The following is a 20,129-nucleotide window of genomic DNA, read 5'->3' as shown; positions in this document are numbered from 1 at the left end:
TCTATCATCTATCTATATATCTATTATCTATCTATCGATCTATCCATCTATTTATTATCTATATATCTATGATCTATCCATCTATTATCTATCTATATATATATTATCTATCTAATATCTATCATCTATCTATCTATTATCTTTCTATATATCTATTATCTATCGATCTATCCATCTATTTATTATCCATCTATATATCTATCATCTATTATCTATCTATTATCTATCATCTATCTATCTATTATCTATCATCTATCTATCTATTATCTATCTATCTATCCATCTATTTATTATCTATATATCTATCATCTATCCATATATTATCTATCTATATATATTATATATCTATTATCTATCTATCTCTATCAGCTCTCTCACGGTGACATCATAATAAGACCGATGTCACAAGTGATGTGATGACATCATCACATTCTATATTCCAGTGTTACAGCCTAAAGGAATCACTGCCTTACAGACTCCCAAGGGTGAGGTAGCCCCTTTTGTTTTTCGTGACAAACGAAGCAAAAATTGTTTAGAAAATGGAGAAAGAGAGAAGAAGAGCCCAAAGAGATCGGGTTCTGAGAGAGAGGAGAGGAATCAATTTAGAGCAGGAACCATTGTTCGCTTTAGGGCGAAAAGACACTATACTACCGGACATGGACACTGACGCCTCAGAAATGGCGTCCAAACATCAATATCTGAGAAAGACCAAAAGATATGAGATCCTTAAAAAGAAAAGAAATATGGAGAACCTCATGGAGTCTCACTCTGCAGCCTCCGCTGATCTTCACAGGGCCATGCTTATCTCCTTGAAAAAAATCGGAGCTCTGGTCCCTGAAATACGGAGGAAGAACAAAGATGCCATACTGAATAAGCGGAGAAACATCGGCGCAGAGTTAGAGCTGGAAGAGGTTCTCAATGAAACACCGAGACATGTCACAATCTCCAGATCTGAAAGTCTGGAGACACCGAGCCTACAAAGAGCGGCAGCCCAGAAGAGGATCAGGAACAGCAGAGACTGGGTTGTCCAATGTAGGAGACGCCTCATCTATGCCAAACCCATAATAAATGGGAATGGTGCATTACGGAGGTCCGGGACATCAGCTGAGAACATCTCCATCCCAGAGACCAAACAGCTGAGTGATTCTCCACCAAACACCTCACTGGATAAAGAGGAACCAGGTAAGACGGAAACTGCTCTGTATAATAAGGCTGGGGTGAGGGGGATTATACTCCGAATATTATGTACTGGCCTCAGTTATCAAAAGGGCAGAAAAACTGTCCTTGTTGTCCATAGCAACCAATCACGATGCGGCTTTCATTGTTCCATGGAATGTTAAGAAATGGAATCTGTGCTGTGATTCGTTGCTATGGGCAACAGGGACATTTTGCTAATAGACAGTTTTGATAAATGAGGGTCAAAATATTAGACATTTCCTGCTCATTTACATAATTCTGTTTAAAACTATTACATGCTCTGGAGCTATATTTGTTAACCCCTTCTTGACCTGGTAAGCATCCGTTTTTTTCCTTACTCCTTATAAAACCCTATAGAATATATAACTATATATATATAAAACTATTTTTATTTTTTCTGCCAATGTAGCTGTATGTGAACTTGTTTATTTAGTGGACCAAGCTGTAGTTTTGGACACTATTTATTTTACCTTTCAATATTTTGGAAAATAGGTAAAAAGATTGAGAGACCGCTTTATTTCTTCTGAAAAGATAGCTAATTTGCATATTGTTTTCTCCCCGTTGTCAGTTCTCCTTAAGAAGAAACATCAGCATCTAGACCCATATTTCTGCACAAAACACTTTTTTTTTTAAATCCCAGGTTACTTGACATATAATAGAATAGGCCATGTCTTTCCATACAGGAATTCCGCTGGCAATGCAATGTACACTGGAACAGATTTCCCCAAAAATTGCATTATATACTCTTCTAAAATTCTTGTGCCGAATTCCCTCACACCAGACTGTTCATCTCATTCATTAGGACCTATGAATATTGCTGAAAATTGCCAGTTGTTATGTGTTCAGAGGACATCTGCTGGAGACAGTGTGTAACCTCGAGGTAGAGTCAGTGCGGACCCCCGGGCTGCTCTAAAATGGTCCAACACTGCTGAGAGATAGCAAAAATCACATTCCCATGCTTGGCTTCCTCACACCCAGAAGACATTGCCAAATTGCCAATTAAGCCAGGCAGAAATAAGTATTTGTGGTAGAACAGCTGGAGCCCACGGAGAGCTGGTGTAAGGCTAGGGTCACATTGCGTTATGTGACCGCGTTTAACGGACTACGTTACACCGCGGCATAACGCGGTGTTAACGTAGTCCATTAACGCCGCCATAGCCTGTAATAGTGAGCGCGTCGCTAGCGCCCGCCCACATTGGGCGGGCGCTAGCGATGTCGCGTCATTTGAGTGACGGACCTCGGACGCTGCTTGCAGCGTCCACGGCGCGCCCGAGGTCCGTTCCTCGCTAGTGCAGATCGGGGATCTGCGCTAGCGGGGACGCCGAACGCGGACCCTAGGGAAGCATTGCGTTAGCGCAACCCGCTAGTGCTATGCGCTTAACGGATTGCCCTAACGCAATGTGACCCTAGCCTAAGAGAGTACTGGCAACTCGGATTCAGAAGGAAAAACATATAATATGCAAAGACCCTGCCAAAGTATACGTAGGGAAATGGCACGCACTGCAAGGGGCACAGTCACACTGAACACCAAACCTACTATTTAGGACTCTGCATATAGAAAAAAACCTCCTGAAACATTTCCATTGTCTACATTTCAGGACAGAATGAACATGAATCATTGCATTATCATTATATGGCAGGGATCATGGAATGAAAGGGACAGTTCTGTTAGAGCATTAGAAATAGGAACAATGTGCGTTATACACAGAAAATGTTCTGTATTCATCTTCTAGGTCTCTTTCAGTAAAATCTAAAATATTTTGTATCTACAGCTAATATCTACAATGACCCCGTATGTCCAGCTACTATCTACAATGACACCGTATGTCCAGCTACTATCTACAATGACGCCGTATGTACAGCTACTATCTACAATGACGCCGTATGTACAGCTGATATCTACAATGACTCCGTATGTACAGCTACTATCTACAATGATGCCGTATGTCCAGCTACTATCCACAATGACGCCGTATGTCCAGCTACTATCTACAATGACCCCGTATGTACAGCTGATATCTACAATGATGCCGTATGTCCAGCTACTATCTACAATGACGCCGTATGTCCAGCTACTATCTACAATGACGCCGTATGTACAGCTACTATCTACAATGACACCGAATGTACAGCTACTATCAACAATGACGCCGTATGTACAGCTACTATCTACAATGACGCCATATGTACAGCTACTATCTACAATGACGCCGTATGTACAGCTACTATCTACAATGACACCGTATGTACAGCTACTATCTACAATGACACCGAATGTACAGCTACTATCAACAATGACGCCGTATGTACAGCTACTATCTACAATGACCCCGTATGTACAGCTACTATCTACAATGACGCCATATGTACAGCTACTATCTACAATGACGCCGTATGTACAGCTACTATCTACAATGACGCCGTATGTACAGCTACTATCTACAATGACACCGAATGTACAGCTACTATCAACAATGACGCCGTATGTCCAGCTACTATCTACAATGACACCGAATGTACAGCTACTATCAACAATGACGCCGTATGTACAGCTGATATCTACAATGACGCCGTATGTACAGCTACTATCTACAATGACGCCGTATGTACAGCTACTATCTACAATGACGCCGTATGTACAGCTACTATCTACAATGACGCCGTATGTACAGCTACTATCTACAATGACACCGAATGTACAGCTACTATCAACAATGACGCCGTATGTACAGCTACTATCTACAATGACGCCGTATGTACAGCTACTATCTACAATGACGCCGTATGTACAGCTACTATCTACAATGACGCCGTATGTACAGCTACTATCAACAATGACGCCGTATGTACAGCTACTATCTACAATGACGCCGTATGTACAGCTACTATCTACAATGACGCCGTATGTACAGCTACTATCTACAATGACGCCGTATGTACAGCTACTATCTACAATGACGCCGAATGTACAGCTACTATCAACAATGACGCCGTATGTACAGCTACTGTCTACAATGACGCCATATGTACAGCTGATATCTACAATGACGCCGTATGTACAGCTAGAATCTACAATGGCCCCGTATGTACAGCTACTATCAACAATGACACCGTATGTACAGCTAATATCTACAATAACGCCGTATGTACAGCTACTATCTACAATGACGCCGTATGTACAGCTAATATCTACAATGACGCCGTATGTACAGCTGATATCTACAATGACGCGGTATGTACAGCTGATATCTACAATGACGCCGTATGTCCAGCTAATATCTACAATGACCCTGGATGTACAGCTGATATCTACAATGACGCGGTATGTACAGCTGATATCTACAATGACGCCGTATGTCCAGCTAATATCTACAATGACACCGTATGTACAGCTGATATTTACAATGATGCCGTATGTCCAGCTAATATCTACAATGACGCCGTATGTACAGCTACTATCTACAATGACGCCGTATGTACAGCTAATATCTACAATGACGCCGTATGTACAGCTACTATCTACAATGACGCCGTATGTACAGCTACTATCTACAATGACATCGTATGTACAGCTACTATCTACAATGACGCCGTATGTACAGCTACTATCTACAATGACGCCGTATGTACAGCTAATATCTACAATGACGCCGTATGTACAGCTACTATCTACAATGACGCCGTATGTACAGCTAATATCTACAATGACGCCGTATGTACAGCTACTATCTACAATGACGCCGTATGTACAGCTAATATCTACAATGACGCCGTATGTACAGCTAATATCTACAATGACACCGTATGTACAGCTAATATCTACAATGACGCCATATGTACAGCTAATATCTACAATGACGCCGTATGTACAGCTACTATCTACAATGACGCCGTATGTACAGCTAATATCTACAATGACGCCGTATATCCAGCTACTATCTACAATGACACCGTATGTACAGCTAATATCTACAATGACGCCGTATATCCAGCTACTATCTACAATGACACCGTATGTACAGCTGATATCTACAATGATGCCATATGTACAGCTAATATCTACAATGACACCGTATGTACAGCTGATATCTACAATGACGCGGTATGTCCAGCTAATATCTACAATGACGCCGTATGTACAGCTGATATTTACAATGATGCCGTATGTCCAGCTAATATCTACAATGACACCGTATGTACAGCTAATATCTACAATGACGCCGTATGTACAGCCAATATCTACAATGACACCGTATGTACAGCTACTATCTACAATGACGCCGTATGTACAGCTACTATCTACAATGACGCCGTATGTACAGCTAATATCTACAATGACACCGTATGTACAGCTAATATCTACAATGACGCCGTATGTACAGCCAATATCTACAATGACACCGTATGTACAGCTACTATCTACAATGACGCCGTATGTACAGCTACTATCTACAATGACGCCGTATGTACAGCTACTATCTACAATGACGCCGTATGTACAGCTACTATCTACAATGACCCCGTATGTACAGCTACTATCTACAATGACCCCGTATGTACAGCTGATATCTACAATGACGCCGTATGTACAGCTAGAATCTACAATGACACCGAATGTACAGCTACTATCAACAATGACGCCGTATGTACAGCTACTATCAACAATGACGCCGTATGTACAGCTACTATCTACAATGACGCCGTATGTACAGCTAATATCTACAATGACGCCGTATGTACAGCTGATATCTACAATGACGCCGTATGTCCAGCTAATATCTACAATGACACCGTATGTACAGCTGATATTTACAATGATGCCGTATGTCCAGCTAATATCTACAATGACGCCGTATGTACAGCTACTATCTACAATGACGCCGTATGTACAGCTAATATCTACAATGACGCCGTATGTACAGCTACTATCTACAATGACGCCGTATGTACAGCTAATATCTACAATGACGCCGTATGTACAGCTAATATCTACAATGACACCGTATGTCCAGCTAATATCTACAATGACGCCGTATGTACAGCTACTATCTACAATGACGCCGTATGTACAGCTACTATCTACAATGACGCCATAAGTACAGCTGATATCTACAATGACGCCGTATGTACAGCTGATATCTACAATGACGCCGTATGTCCAGCTAATATCTACAACGACACCGTATGTACAGCTGATATTTACAATGACCCCGTATGTACAGCTACTATCTACAATGGCGCCGTATGTACAGCTAATATCTACAATGACGCCGTATGTACAGCTACTATCTACAATGACGCCGTATATCCAGCTAATATCTACAATGACGCCGTATATCCAGCTAATATCTACAATGACGCCGTATGTACAGCTTATATCTACAATGACCCCGAATGTTCAGCTACTATCTACAATGACGCCGTATATCCAGCTAATATCTACAATGACGCCGTATATCCAGCTAATATCTACAATGACACCGTATGTACAGCTTATATCTACAATGACCCCGTATGTTCAGCTGATATCTACAATGACCCCGTATGTACAGCCAATATCTACAATGAAGCCGTATGTACAGCTACTATCTACAATGACGCCATAAGTACAGCTGATATCTACAATGACGCCATAAGTACAGCTAATATCTACAATGACACCGTATGTCCAGCTACTATCTACAATGACGCCGTATGTCCAGCTACTATCTACAATGACGCCGTATGTCCAGCTACTATCTACAATGACGCCGTATGTCCAGCTAATATCTACAATGACGCCGTATGTCCAGCTACTATCTACAATGACGCCGTATGTCCAGCTAATATCTACAATGACGCCGTATGTCCAGCTACTATCTACAATGACGCCGTATGTCCAGCTAATATCTACAATGACCCCGTATGTACAGCTACTATCTACAATGACCCCGTATGTTCAGCTGATATCTACAATGACGCCGTATGTACAGCTACTATCTACAATGACGCCGTATGTCCAGCTACTATCTACAATGACCCCGGATGTACAGCTACTATCTACAATGACCCCGGATGTACAGCTAATACCTACAATGACGCCGTATGTCCAGCTAATATCTACAATGACCCTGGATGTACAGCTAATATCTACAATGACGCTGTATATCCAGCTACTATCTACAATGACGCCGTATGTACAGCTACTATCTACAATGACCCCGTATGTACAGCTACTATCTACAATGACACCGTATGTCCAGCTGATATCTACACTGACCCCGTATGTACAGCTGATATCTACAATGACGCCGTATGTACAGCTAATATCTACAATGACGCCGTATGTCCAGCTGATATCTACAATGACGCCGTATATACAGCTAATATCTACAATGACACCGTATGTACAGCTAATATCTACAATGACGCCGTATATCCAGCTACTATCTACAATGACACCGTATGTACAGCTGATATCTACAATGATGCCATATGTACAGCTAATATCTACAATGACACCGTATGTACAGCTGATATCTACAATGACGCGGTATGTCCAGCTAATATCTACAATGACGCCGTATGTACAGCTGATATTTACAATGATGCCGTATGTCCAGCTAATATCTACAATGACGCCGTATGTACAGCTAATATCTACAATGACGCCGTATGTACAGCCAATATCTACAATGACACCGTATGTACAGCTACTATCTACAATGACGCCGTATGTACAGCTACTATCTACAATGACGCCGTATGTACAGCTACTATCTACAATGACGCCGTATGTACAGCTACTATCTACAATGACCCCGTATGTACAGCTACTATCTACAATGACCCCGTATGTACAGCTGATATCTACAATGACGCCGTATGTACAGCTAGAATCTACAATGACACCGAATGTACAGCTACTATCAACAATGACGCCGTATGTACAGCTACTATCAACAATGACGCCGTATGTACAGCTACTATCTACAATGACGCCGTATGTACAGCTAATATCTACAATGACGCCGTATGTACAGCTGATATCTACAATGACGCCGTATGTCCAGCTAATATCTACAATGACACCGTATGTACAGCTGATATTTACAATGATGCCGTATGTCCAGCTAATATCTACAATGACGCCGTATGTACAGCTACTATCTACAATGACGCCGTATGTACAGCTAATATCTACAATGACGCCGTATGTACAGCTACTATCTACAATGACGCCGTATGTACAGCTAATATCTACAATGACGCCGTATGTACAGCTAATATCTACAATGACACCGTATGTCCAGCTAATATCTACAATGACGCCGTATGTACAGCTACTATCTACAATGACGCCGTATGTACAGCTACTATCTACAATGACGCCATAAGTACAGCTGATATCTACAATGACGCCGTATGTACAGCTGATATCTACAATGACGCCGTATGTCCAGCTAATATCTACAACGACACCGTATGTACAGCTGATATTTACAATGACCCCGTATGTACAGCTACTATCTACAATGGCGCCGTATGTACAGCTAATATCTACAATGACGCCGTATGTACAGCTACTATCTACAATGACGCCGTATATCCAGCTAATATCTACAATGACGCCGTATATCCAGCTAATATCTACAATGACGCCGTATGTACAGCTTATATCTACAATGACCCCGAATGTTCAGCTACTATCTACAATGACGCCGTATATCCAGCTACTATCTACAATGACCCCGTATGTACAGCTTATATCTACAATGACCCCGTATGTTCAGCTGATATCTACAATGACCCCGTATGTACAGCCAATATCTACAATGAAGCCGTATGTACAGCTACTATCTACAATGACGCCATAAGTACAGCTGATATCTACAATGACGCCATAAGTACAGCTGATATCTACAATGACGCCGTATGTACAGCTGATATCTACAATGATGCCGTATGTCCAGCTAATATCTACAATGACCCCGTATGTACAGCTACTATCTACAATGACCCCGTATGTTCAGCTGATATCTACAATGACCCCGTATGTACAGCTAATATCTACAATGACGCCGTATGTACAGCTACTATCTACAATGACGCCGTATGTCCAGCTACTATCTACAATGACCCCGGATGTACAGCTACTATCTACAATGACGCCGTATGTCCAGCTAATATCTACAATGACCCTGGATGTACAGCTAATATCTACAATGACGCTGTATATCCAGCTACTATCTACAATGACGCCGTATGTACAGCTACTATCTACAATGACCCCGTATGTACAGCTACTATCTACAATGACACCGTATGTCCAGCTGATATCTACACTGACCCCGTATGTACAGCTGATATCTACAATGACGCCGTATGTACAGCTAATATCTACAATGACGCCGTATGTCCAGCTGATATCTACAATGACGCCGTATATACAGCTAATATCTACAATGACACCGTATGTACAGCTTATATCTACAATGACGCCATATGTACAGCTACTATCTACAATGATGCCGTATATCCAGCTAATATCTGCAGTGATGCCGTATGTTCAGCTACTATCTACAATGGCGCCGTATGTACAGCTAATATCTACAATGATGCCGTATATACAGCTACTATCTACAATGACGCCGTATATCCAGCTAATATCTACAATGACGCCGTATATCCAGCTAATATCTACAATGACGCCGTATGTACAGCTAATATCTACAATGACCCCGTATGTACAGCTAATATCTACAATGACGCCGTATATCCAGCTAATATCTACAATGACGCCGTATATCCAGCTAATATCTACAATGACGCCGTATATCCAGCTAATATCTACAATGACCCCGTATGTACAGCTAATATCTACAATGACGCCGTATATCCAGCTAATATCTACAATGACGCCGTATATCCAGCTAATATCTACAATGACCCCGTATGTACAGCTGATATCTACAATGACCCCGTATGTAAAGCTAATATCTACAATGACCCCGGATGTACAGCTAATATCTACAATGACCCCGTATGTCCAGCTGATATCTACAATGACCCCGTATGTAAAGCTAATATCTACAATGACCCCGGATGTACAGCTGATATCTACAATGACACCGTATGTCCAGCTGATATCTACAATGACACCGTATGTCCAGCTACTATCTACAATGACGCCGTATGTACAGCTACTATCTACAATGACCCCGGATGTCCAGCTACTATCTACAATGACCCCGTATGTACAGCTAATATCTACAATGACCCCGGATGTACAGCTACTATCTACAATGACACCGGATGTACAGCTACTATCTACAATGACCCCGGATGTACAGCTGATATCTACAATGACGCCGTATGTCCATCTAATATCTACAATGACGTCGTATGTCCAGCTTATATCTACAATGACGCCGTATGTCCAGCTACTATCTACAATGACGCCGTATATCCAGCTAATATCTACAATGACACCGTATGTCCAGCTACTATCTACAATGACGCCGTATGTCCAGCTACTATCTACAATGACGCCGTATGTCCAGCTACTATCTACAATGACGCCGTATGTCCAGCTAATATCTACAATGACGCCGTATGTACAGCTAATATCTACAATGACGCCGTATGTCCAGCTACTATCTACAATGACGCCGTATGTCCAGCTACTATCTACAATGACGCCGTATGTCCAGCTAATATCTACAATGACGCCGTATGTCCAGCTGATATCTACAATGACGCCATATGTCCAGCTACTATCTACAATGACGCTGTATATCCAGCTACTATCTACAATGACGCCGTATGTCCAGCTAATATCTACAATGACGCCGTATGTCCAGCTGATATCTACAATGACGCCATTCTTTAATGTATATCACCGTTATGAATAAATAATAAAGGCCAAAACTCAGCAAATTTTATACAATAGCTTTCAATTTTAATAGACGGGAGCAGTAGGAGATTGCAACACAAAATAAATTAATACATAAAAAAAAAAAACCACAAGCTAAGCAGAGGGTTCGGCTTTACAGAAAATGTCAGTAAGCTTAAAAAAAATATATATATTATAATTATATATATATATATATATATATATATATATATATATATATATATATACACATACATACATATATATATACAATATATATATACGGTATATATATATCATAAAGTCGCTAATCCTTATTCTATAATATCTGGGTAATTCCTGTGGGATCCCAGTCGAGGAGGACCCTGGTAAACATGTGAGAAAAAAAAAGTGTAGGGAAATTTGATAATGCTCTAATATTCTGCTCGAAATACAATAATTAAATATAAATATTATATAAATTATAATTATTCTATAAATTAGAAATAAATCAGTACATCATGCTGCACAGTGTATAAGTATGTGCTCCACTACTCTTTCTTTTCCTCAAAATAAGTACCCTATATGGGGAGCAATATTGGGTCCCTTCCACATTACAGGAGCTTTTATGACATTGCATCTAGGGATGAGCCTAGTGTTCGGTGATGCTCGGCTATCACTCGAGTATCACGTTGCTTGGATGTACTTGTTACTCAGCGAGTAATGGGCAGTGCTTTTTGTAAAACTCGAATCCCCGCCCCACATCTTTGGCGCCTGTTACACAGCCAAAAGACAGGCGGTTATTCCCTGTGCGTCACTGTAATGCCGTAGCCATCTTGGTTGTGGCATTACTGTGATTGGCTGGCCGTGTGACATCATCAGGGGTTATAAAAGAACTGGTGCCGCTCGGCTCGGCACACTGACGCCATTGCACAGCTCTGTGACACTTTGTATTGGAGGGACAGTGTCCTAGTCCAGGTCTGTGTGCACAGGATAAGAGCCCTTCTAAAGGTACCTTCACACTAAACGATAACGATAGCGATATCGCTGAGTTTGACAGGCAGCAGCGATCAGGATCCTGCTGTGATATCGCTGGTCGTTGGTTAAAGTTCAGAACTTTATTTGGTCGTCAGATCGCCGTGTATCGTTGTGTTTGACAGCAAAAGCAACGATGCCAGCGATGTTTTACAATGGTAACCAGGGTAAATATCGGGTTACTAAGCGCAGGGCCGCGCTTAGAAACCCGATGTTTATCCTGGTTACCATCGTAAAAATAAAAAAAACAAACTACATACTCACCCTCTGATGTCTGTCACACGTCCCTCGCTGTCCGCTTCCTGCACTGACTGAGTGCCAGCCGTAAAGTAAAAGTACAGCACAGCGGTGACATCACCGCTCTGCTGTTAGGGCCGGCACTCACACAGTGCAGGGAAGCGGACGCCGGGGGACGCGAATGTGAGTATGTAGTGTTTGTTATTTTACATTTTACACTGGTAACCAGGGTAAACATTGGGTTACTAAGCGCGGCCCTGCGCTTAGCAAGCCGATGTTTACCCTGGTTACCCGGGGACCTCGGCATCTTTGGTCGCTGGAGAGCTGTCTGTGTGACAGCTCTCCAGCGACGCTGCAGCGATCGGCATCGTTGTCTGTATCGCTGCAGCGTCGCTTAGTGTGAAGGTACCTTAAGGGCTAATCATCGTTTGTATCACATACAATCTGTATTTAGCCTAGGGAGGGAGAGTTGCAGGAGCAGGGAGAGTGACAGAATCCAGTCCGTAGACCGGGATTAGGGCTGTGCAGTCCATTGGCAACATATAGCTACATCATTTTTTGGGGGTGTGGGGGTTAAAAATTGAATATATTTTGATTCATCGAGTACGTGATTTGTGCTAATTCTTTGTGTTGTATATATAGACAAATACATACACATATATATATATTACATACACACAACCACACACAACACTCTAAGAGCGCATTAAAAAAATGTTGCAGGCTTATATTTCTCAGCCATACAGTTTTGTGGGTTCTGCGGTACATTTCTGTGACATCGAACAATCCACACATGTGTTAAAAAATTGGATGGATTACATTCATCACCCATACACTATTCCGTGGTGTGGGTAAAATTTCTGCGATGCCATGTAAAGAAGAAGCGGGCATCACTCAGAAATAAAAAAATGATATTAATGTCAGGGTGCTGCCATTGCGCCCAAATGAGTACTGAAGCAAGCAAGAGAAAAGAAGGTGCAAACAACGAATTTTAAATGTTTATAATGGTTGCACTGATGGATTACCCAATAAAGCTTGTTTTCGCACTTTATTTAGCGGTGTGCACCGTTGTTTGCGCCTTCTTTTCTCTTGCTTGCTTTAAAATTTCTGTGATGTTACCTAATCCAGGGAATATTTAAGTTTTTTTGTAGTGTAAAAGTTCTCATCTATTTCGTGGCCTGGGGTACATTTCCTGTGTTATATAAAACTGAATTCAAAAAGCGCTCATGAATTTTGCAAGCTTACATTTCTAAGCCATACAGTATTACACGGTCTGGGCACATTTCTGTGATTTTTAAAACTGATTGAAAAAGTGTTTAAAAATGTTGTAGGGTTACATTTCTCAGCCATACAGTATTAGTGATCTGGGTATGTTTCTGTGGTTTATAACACTCCAAAAAAGTGTTAATTATTTTTACAGTATTCAATTAGTCATCCATACAATGTAACATGCTTAGTGGGTGACAAAGATGGCAGAAGCTCGCGAGAGTCATGAGGTAGTGACCAGAGGAATATCGGAGCCAGAGGAAGCTGGTGCAACAGCAGAGGTGGCAGAAGCCTGTGGTCCTGATCTGGCTGATATGCTGGACCCATCAAGGTCCGAACCCAGGCTGTATCATTTATGGCTGGGGTTCCTGGGAATTGCAGAAAGAAGAGCCAGGATTCAGGAACTGGTGAGCGAACTGTGGGGCCTAGGCTGATTGGAAGACACAAAGAGGCGAACCAGGATCATGTCTGGACAAATGTTCTCAGGCCTGCCAGCCGTAAGATAACAAGAATTGGTGGTAGTTACTTACGTCTGTCAGCGGAATAGGGTGTCCACTGAGCAGTTTGTGACCTGTCATCACACCTCGTTCAAACATCAAGCAGCAGAGAAGGAACACTTAACTCGAAGGCTACAAGAGCCAATGGCTGGAACTAGGGTCACATTCCCCAAAATAGAAGGGCAACATGGCTGGTATGCCGTGGGTGTGATCCTAGAAAGAAGCATGATGAACCCTTCTTGAGGAATGAATAGGCCTAGGAGAGGCTCCTTGAGGTGGCTCGAGACACGACTACTACCACTCCCAAGAGATCGTGCTGTCCTTGAGCTTCCCCACGTCCTATGCGCAGATGGTGCAGGTGAGGCGGGGCTCTTGTCCATATTTATATGTTGGGGGATAAGTCAGTATCTGAAGCCAGGTCACTTACAGCCCAGGCACATGGCAATCGGGCTCCATAAAGAAGGTGAAGGCAGTGCCCCCAGCCTCAAGAGGAAGGAGAAGAAGTGAATACGAAGAGGATTACTGTATTATCCTGCTTATAATTTTTTACTGGCTTTGTACATCGCCTTTATGAATGTAGGAGTACATCAACTACACTTTTAAAATATTTGAATGAGGCATGCAAGCTGTAGCCTTGTAGGGGTCTATGGATGACACTCCTTACAATGTTTTACTGGCTTTGCACATTCTGCAAATCATTTATGAGTGTATAAGTACACAAAGGTTCCTTTGAAAATATTTAAATTCAGAACATTTTTATGAATTCAATGACTTATCCATACATATTCACACGGTTACTGTTGCATTACGGTGGAATGTAAAACTTACAAAAAGCATTGAAAAATATTTCTGGATTAGAATACTCTATCAGATTATTAGGTGCTTTCTGTAACATTTTGGTGGTATATAACCGTACAAAAAACTAAAAAAAAAAATAGGCTTGGTTACATTTCCAACCCATACACTATTCTGTGGTCTGGGTTCCATTTCTTGGATACTTAACACTTGAAAAAAGCATTTAAATATTTTGCAGGGTTACATTTCTGTCATATATCAACCATTTTGCTGGTATTATGTATTTTGTGGTCTTGGGTACATTTCTATGATACATAACACTTTCAAAAAGTGTTAAAAAATTTAGCTGGGTTACATTTCTCACCAAAACACTATTCTGTGTTCTGGGGTACATACTGTATTTTATGATATATAACACTTTTTAACTGTTAAAGTTTATCACCCATACACTATTTCGTCTTCTGGGATACATTTTGTTGGTATATTATTGTTAAAAAAAATGTATAAGTATTATATTGCACACCCATAGACTATTCCGTGGTCTGGAGGACATTTCCTTGGTATGTAACCCTCAAAAGTGCATAGCCTTTATCAGTCTAGGAGACCAATACATGACAATTGGAACATAATGTGTATGAGGCCCTCCTTTATGTCTAATACAGGGTCTATCGGAGTCCATTATTTTTGGCAGTTCTTGATTCCTTCATAAATTACACTGAAATTTCCTATTTTTTTTATTTAAAAAAAAAAAATCTATTTAGGTTTAATTAATTATATATATTTTTAAAATCTTTTAAAATTTTTCCTTATTTACAAGTCATTATAGAGGAAAAAAAATCTTTCTTAACATTTTTATGCTGTAAGGTGCAATTTCTCGCTGGTTTGGAATGTTTTATGGTCAGTCCTTAAAGTGGAGTAAAAGTATGACACCATTGTTCTCAGCAGCGATCTGGGGGTCAGAGATGCTTCCAGGGGTCTTCCTCCATGCTGTTCTCCTTCCATTCAGCACTTTTCACATCCATTTGAACACTGCCCCCCCCCCCCCAGACCTCTTTGTAGGGTCTGCTGGAAAAATGCTCGGCTTTCCACCAACCATCATTATACTCATTACTCTAAACGAGCACTCGAGTAGTAGGAATTGCTTGGGTCGAGCAACAAGCACCCGGGCATTTTAGTGTTCGCTCATTTCTAATCCCATCCTGCATACATAGACATTCATATGTCTATACAGAAGCTCTAACAGCTTCCACTCTTTTGGGAAGACTTTCTAAAACATTATGGAGCGGTTTATGGGAATTTTTACTCATTCATCAAGAGCAGCTTTGCTAAAGTCAGATGCTGATGTTGGGGAGAGCCTGGGACATCCTAAAGGTACTGGGGATGAGGTCCAGGTTCTGTGTAGCAGTTTGGGTTCTTCTACCCCTAACTTCTTCAACCATGTCTTCATGGAACTCGTGCACTGGACACAGTCATGAGAAAGAAAAAAGGGCCTTCCCCAAACAGTTCCCACAAAGATGGAAGCTACAATTGTCTAAAGTTCCTTGGCAGAATGAAGCATTAAGATTTCACTACAATGCAACTAAGGGGTCTTGGCCGATCACTAAAAAAACATGAAGGTTTGGATCCTGCAGTTAGGGAGCCAGCAAAGAGTTGGTGACTTTTCTGCCCTCTGCTCCTCAGCACTCGGTGTAACGTTACATGGTCTCCACTTTGTGGATGAGTTGTTGTGGTGCCTAAACATTTTCAATATTTAGGGAAAACTGACTTTTTACAAAAGTGAAATCCTACAAGACTGCACTGGGATCTGTGAGCAGTTTACCCCCAGCCATTCTGTCACACGTGTTAGTAAAGGTAGACGGCACAGCGAGGAACCTTATTATATACACTGGGGCAATGAGACTGAATGAAAAACATGAATTTAATAATTAAGAAGTTTATCCCAATACTTTTCTCCAGTGGCGTAACTAGAAAGTTATGGGCCCCGATGCGAACTTTGAAATGCCCCCCCCCCCCCCCCCCCCGCAAAAATATTTTCCACCCAAATTCAGATTTTCCCTATTCATTTCGCACACTATAGCTTTATTGCAAAGTTGTATAGTGTGATCTCAGTGGCGTTACTATCCGGTGCCCCATCCTGGTATATATCTGTCCCCCGTACTGCCATTGTTATGTAATTTATAAAACAAAATAAACCATTATACTCATCAGGGGCTTACATAGAAGTCATGGGGATCCATATAAGAATCATAATGCACCCCCATAGTATTTCTTATAATATAATGCACCCCCATAGTCCTCTATATAATTTACTGCACAGTTCATAGTCATCCATATAGTATAATACACTCTCCATAGTCCTCCATATAGTACAATAGTATAATACACTCCTCATAGTCCTCCATATAGTATTATACACTCCTCAGTCCTCCATATAGTATAATACACTCCTCATAGTCCTCCATATATTAAAATACACTCCTCATAGTGATCCATATAGTGTAATACACTGCTCAGTCCTCCATATAGTATAATACACTCCTCAGTCCTCCATATAGTATAATACACTGCTCATAGTGCTCTATATAGTATAATGCACCCCTCATAGTCCTCCATATAGTATACACTCCTCAGTCCTCCATATAGTATTATACACTCCTCATAGTCCTCCATATATTAAAATAGACTGCTCAGTCCTCTATATAGTATAATACACTGCTCATAGTGCTCCATGTAGCATAATGCACCGCCATCATCATCCATGTCGTACAATTCACTTCTCATAGTATAATGCACCCCATAGTTCTTCATATAGTATAATGTATTCCCCATAGTCCTCGATACAGTATAATGCAGCCCACATATAGTATAATACAGCCACCCCATAGAATATAATGCAGCCCCCCTCATAGTATAATGCTGCCCCTCCATACAGGTGCAGTGAGAAAGACATGGGCAAATGGTGACTATGGGGCAGGGGAGAAGGACACAAGGGGGCTAGGGAAGACAGGCACAATGGTGACACAGGGGGGCTAGGGAGCAAGGAAGACAGGCACAAGGGGACACATGTGGGCTAGAAGGCGGGAGAAGGGCACACGGGGACTAGTGGGCAAGGGAGACTGACACAAGGGGACAAGGGAGACTGACACAAGGGGACACAGGGGGACCAGTAGGCCAGGGAGACTGACAAGGGGACACACGAGGACTAGTGGGCAAGGGAGACTGACACAAGGGGACTAGAGGGCCAGGGAGACTGAATAGAGGACACACAGGGACTAGTGGGCAAGGGAGACTGACAAGGGGACACACGGGGACTAGTGGGCAAGGGAGATTGACACAAGGGGACACAAGGGGACTACTGGGCAAGGGAGACTGACACAAGGGAACACAGGAACTAGTGGGCAAGGGAGACTGACAAAGGCGACACGGGCACTAGAGGGCAAGGGAGACTGACACAAGGGGACAAGGTAGACTGACACAAGGGAACACACAGGGACCAGTGTGCAAGTGAGACTGACACAAAGGGACTAGTGGGCAAGGGAGACAGGCACAAGGGGACACACAGGGACCAGTGGGCAAGGCAGACTGACACAACGGGACACACAGGGACAAGGGACACAAGCACAAGGGGACAAGGGCGACAGGCACAAGGGGACACATGGGGACTAGGAGGAAGGGGAGAAGGGCACAAAAGGGCAAGGGAGACAGGCACAAGAGGAAATAAAGGGACTCCTAGGGCAGAGTAGATAGGGACACGGAGCTGCAAGGGGACAGGGGAAAACGGGGGGAGCCTTGGGAGCAAGGAAGAAGGGGGCACATGGATTATGAGGACAGGGTAGATGGGGAACACACGGTGAGAAAGGGGACAAGGGAGACTTGAGAACAGGGCAGACAGGTCACACGAGCGGCTGCTAATGACAGGAGGACAAATGCAGATCTGAGGCTTAAGGGACCCTTCGGCAGCAGGAGGAGGAGGACGCAGCAACAGATTGCAGCTTTTTAGGTTTAGGCACTCAGCCACTCACTCAAGCAGCACCAGCTCCCTTCGACCAGTCTTTCCCTTTGGTGTGGCTTTAGGACCTGTGGACACGCCTCTCTCCAGTCACAAGGTTGGATCACGTGACCGCATTAAATCCATCTTCCCCCATGAAACTGGACGACCTGCGGTGACGCCTCCCTGCTGTAATGGTTGGGTCCTTCTCCTTCACTATTGCTGGATGGACGGGCCCCTAAGCAGTCCGGGCCCGGTCGCAGCTGCGACCGCTATAGTTACGCCCCTGCTTTTCTCCATATAGTGCAATGATCCCACCAGTTTGTCAGGGAGAACACTGGAAAGATCACGCAGATCTCACCGCTGCCACCAGTTTGTCATGGGACAGAACTCTGCTTACTCCAATGGTCAGGACAATTGACTGACGACTGATGGACGCAGCTGCTTCCACTACTAGGCCGGTTATTGGGGAACTCACAGTGAGTGTATGGTAGATACACCGCCGATTATAACAAATTGAATATATATACCAGCTCCACAATGACAAAAGGAACTACTAGCTGCCACCAATCGCTTACACAGGTCGATTGGAGACCCATTATTGGTAAGGTTTGGCTTCACGGGTGCGGTTTTCAAAGCAAGTGGATCTAAGCTATTACATTTTATATAACAAATAAACAAAGGTGTTACAAAATGGAAACAAAACAATACAGTATAAACAATCTCATAAAAGATAAAGTACCAAACCTGCATCACGGAAATGGCTCAGAGCTTGACGGAGGGAGGCACTCCTTAGGAAAATGGACAGAACCCACAGCAAACTGTACCTTCCAGGACTGACAAATAACTAAACTCGAACTCTGATTATTATTAGATCAAGGTTACACCCACAAAACTCCCCTTGGTGAGCTCATGTGGGGGCCGGTTGTGGGATTTGTTAGGTCTTTTAGGATTTTATGAAATCCCCAACGTTCAGAATACCTTCACCCCTGGAGGTCCAAGGTAAGAGATATCGTTGTCATGTTTCTGATCACAATTTTACACTTCTATAGAAATTAAACCTGACATGGATAGCATCATCCATCTTACTGTAATTTAATTGGAGGTGTTAGAAAGGCCTTACAGTGATGTGAGTGAATGCATTATGCTCATCCCTTTCCTACAACGTCAAAAATAAATATCCCATAAATATCATGCAGATCCCTATATTCATCATGGACCACTGGCTCCAGAGCGCCTGTGACAATCCTTTGAACAGAGG

General features: G+C 42.4%; 2 protein-coding genes across 7 annotated transcripts in view; one reads left to right on the top strand and one right to left on the bottom strand.

The window, feature by feature from the left end:
- The window catches only part of LOC143804921 (rab GTPase-activating protein 1-like), a 137,729-nt gene that overhangs the window by 14,984 nt on the left and 102,616 nt on the right, over positions 1-20,129 (bottom strand). The gene's annotated exons all lie outside the window — the stretch shown is intronic.
- LOC143808925 (uncharacterized) lies at positions 484-19,289 on the top strand. The gene is made up of 3 exons (XM_077292103.1): positions 484-1,182; positions 2,970-3,349; positions 19,173-19,289. Exons 1-3 carry the CDS (start codon positions 540-542, stop codon positions 19,287-19,289), a joined length of 1,140 nt encoding a protein of 379 aa, XP_077148218.1. The 5' UTR covers positions 484-539.

This window comes from Ranitomeya variabilis, chromosome 2 (genome assembly GCF_051348905.1).
Source record: "Ranitomeya variabilis isolate aRanVar5 chromosome 2, aRanVar5.hap1, whole genome shotgun sequence".
Lineage (NCBI taxonomy): Eukaryota > Metazoa > Chordata > Amphibia > Anura > Dendrobatidae > Ranitomeya > Ranitomeya variabilis.
This window is presented reverse-complemented; position numbering and strand designations above follow the sequence as displayed.